General features: G+C 60.9%; 1 protein-coding gene across 1 annotated transcript in view; it reads left to right on the top strand.

Annotated features, from left to right (window-relative positions):
* Nucleotides 1–619, top strand: part of PIK3R5 (phosphoinositide-3-kinase regulatory subunit 5) — a 28,648-nt gene that overhangs the window by 25,576 nt on the left and 2,453 nt on the right. The window contains exons 20-21 of the mRNA XM_031062702.1: nt 123–205; nt 370–479. Of these exons, the coding sequence (XP_030918562.1) occupies nt 123–205; nt 370–479 (193 nt within the window). The remainder of the gene's footprint in view (nt 1–122; nt 206–369; nt 480–619) is intronic.

Genomic DNA, 619 nt, shown 5'->3' on the forward strand with positions numbered 1-619 from the left:
TGCTCTGCATCCCCCAGTGCTGGGATCCTGCTGGAGCTCCAGTTCTGGGGCGCTCTGAGAGGTGCAGGGACCTCTTGGGTCCCAGCAGAGCCCCAGGCCATGGCAGCTTCCTTCTGTTACAGCCTCGAAGACAGAATGTCTCAACCTAACCATGACCGAGGTGGTCAAGAGGCAGAACTCCAAATCCAAGAAAAGTTTCAATCAGGTAACTGCAACCCTGGAGCTTTTACATGTGGGGAGATGGGAGGGGAGCAGGGCTGGAGAGAGCAGCTCTTGGGGCATCCCTTTGCTGCTGCCCCAGCTGCCCTGCCCAGCCCAGGGAAGGTGCTGAGGGAGCAGATCCCTCACTCCAGCCTTTGCTCTCAGCAGATCAGCGTGTCCCAGATCAAAGTGGACAAGGCCCAGATCATCGGGGTCCAGTCCTCCTTCGCCGTGTGCCTGGACCAGGACGAGCAGAAGATCCTGCAGAGCGTCACCAGGTGGGAGCTGCAGCCAGAGCTGCTGGCGTGGGGCAGCCTGACCCCCATGTGAGCCCCGGGCTCTGAGCTCAGCTGGGATGGAGGCTCCTGCTCAGATACCAGCAGCTCTGGTCCTGCCGGGCTCTCAGCCCCATTCCCAT

The sequence above is a fragment of the Geospiza fortis genome, unplaced genomic scaffold, assembly GCF_000277835.1.
Source record: "Geospiza fortis unplaced genomic scaffold, GeoFor_1.0 scaffold485, whole genome shotgun sequence".
In the NCBI taxonomy this organism is placed as follows: Eukaryota; Metazoa; Chordata; class Aves; order Passeriformes; family Thraupidae; genus Geospiza; species Geospiza fortis.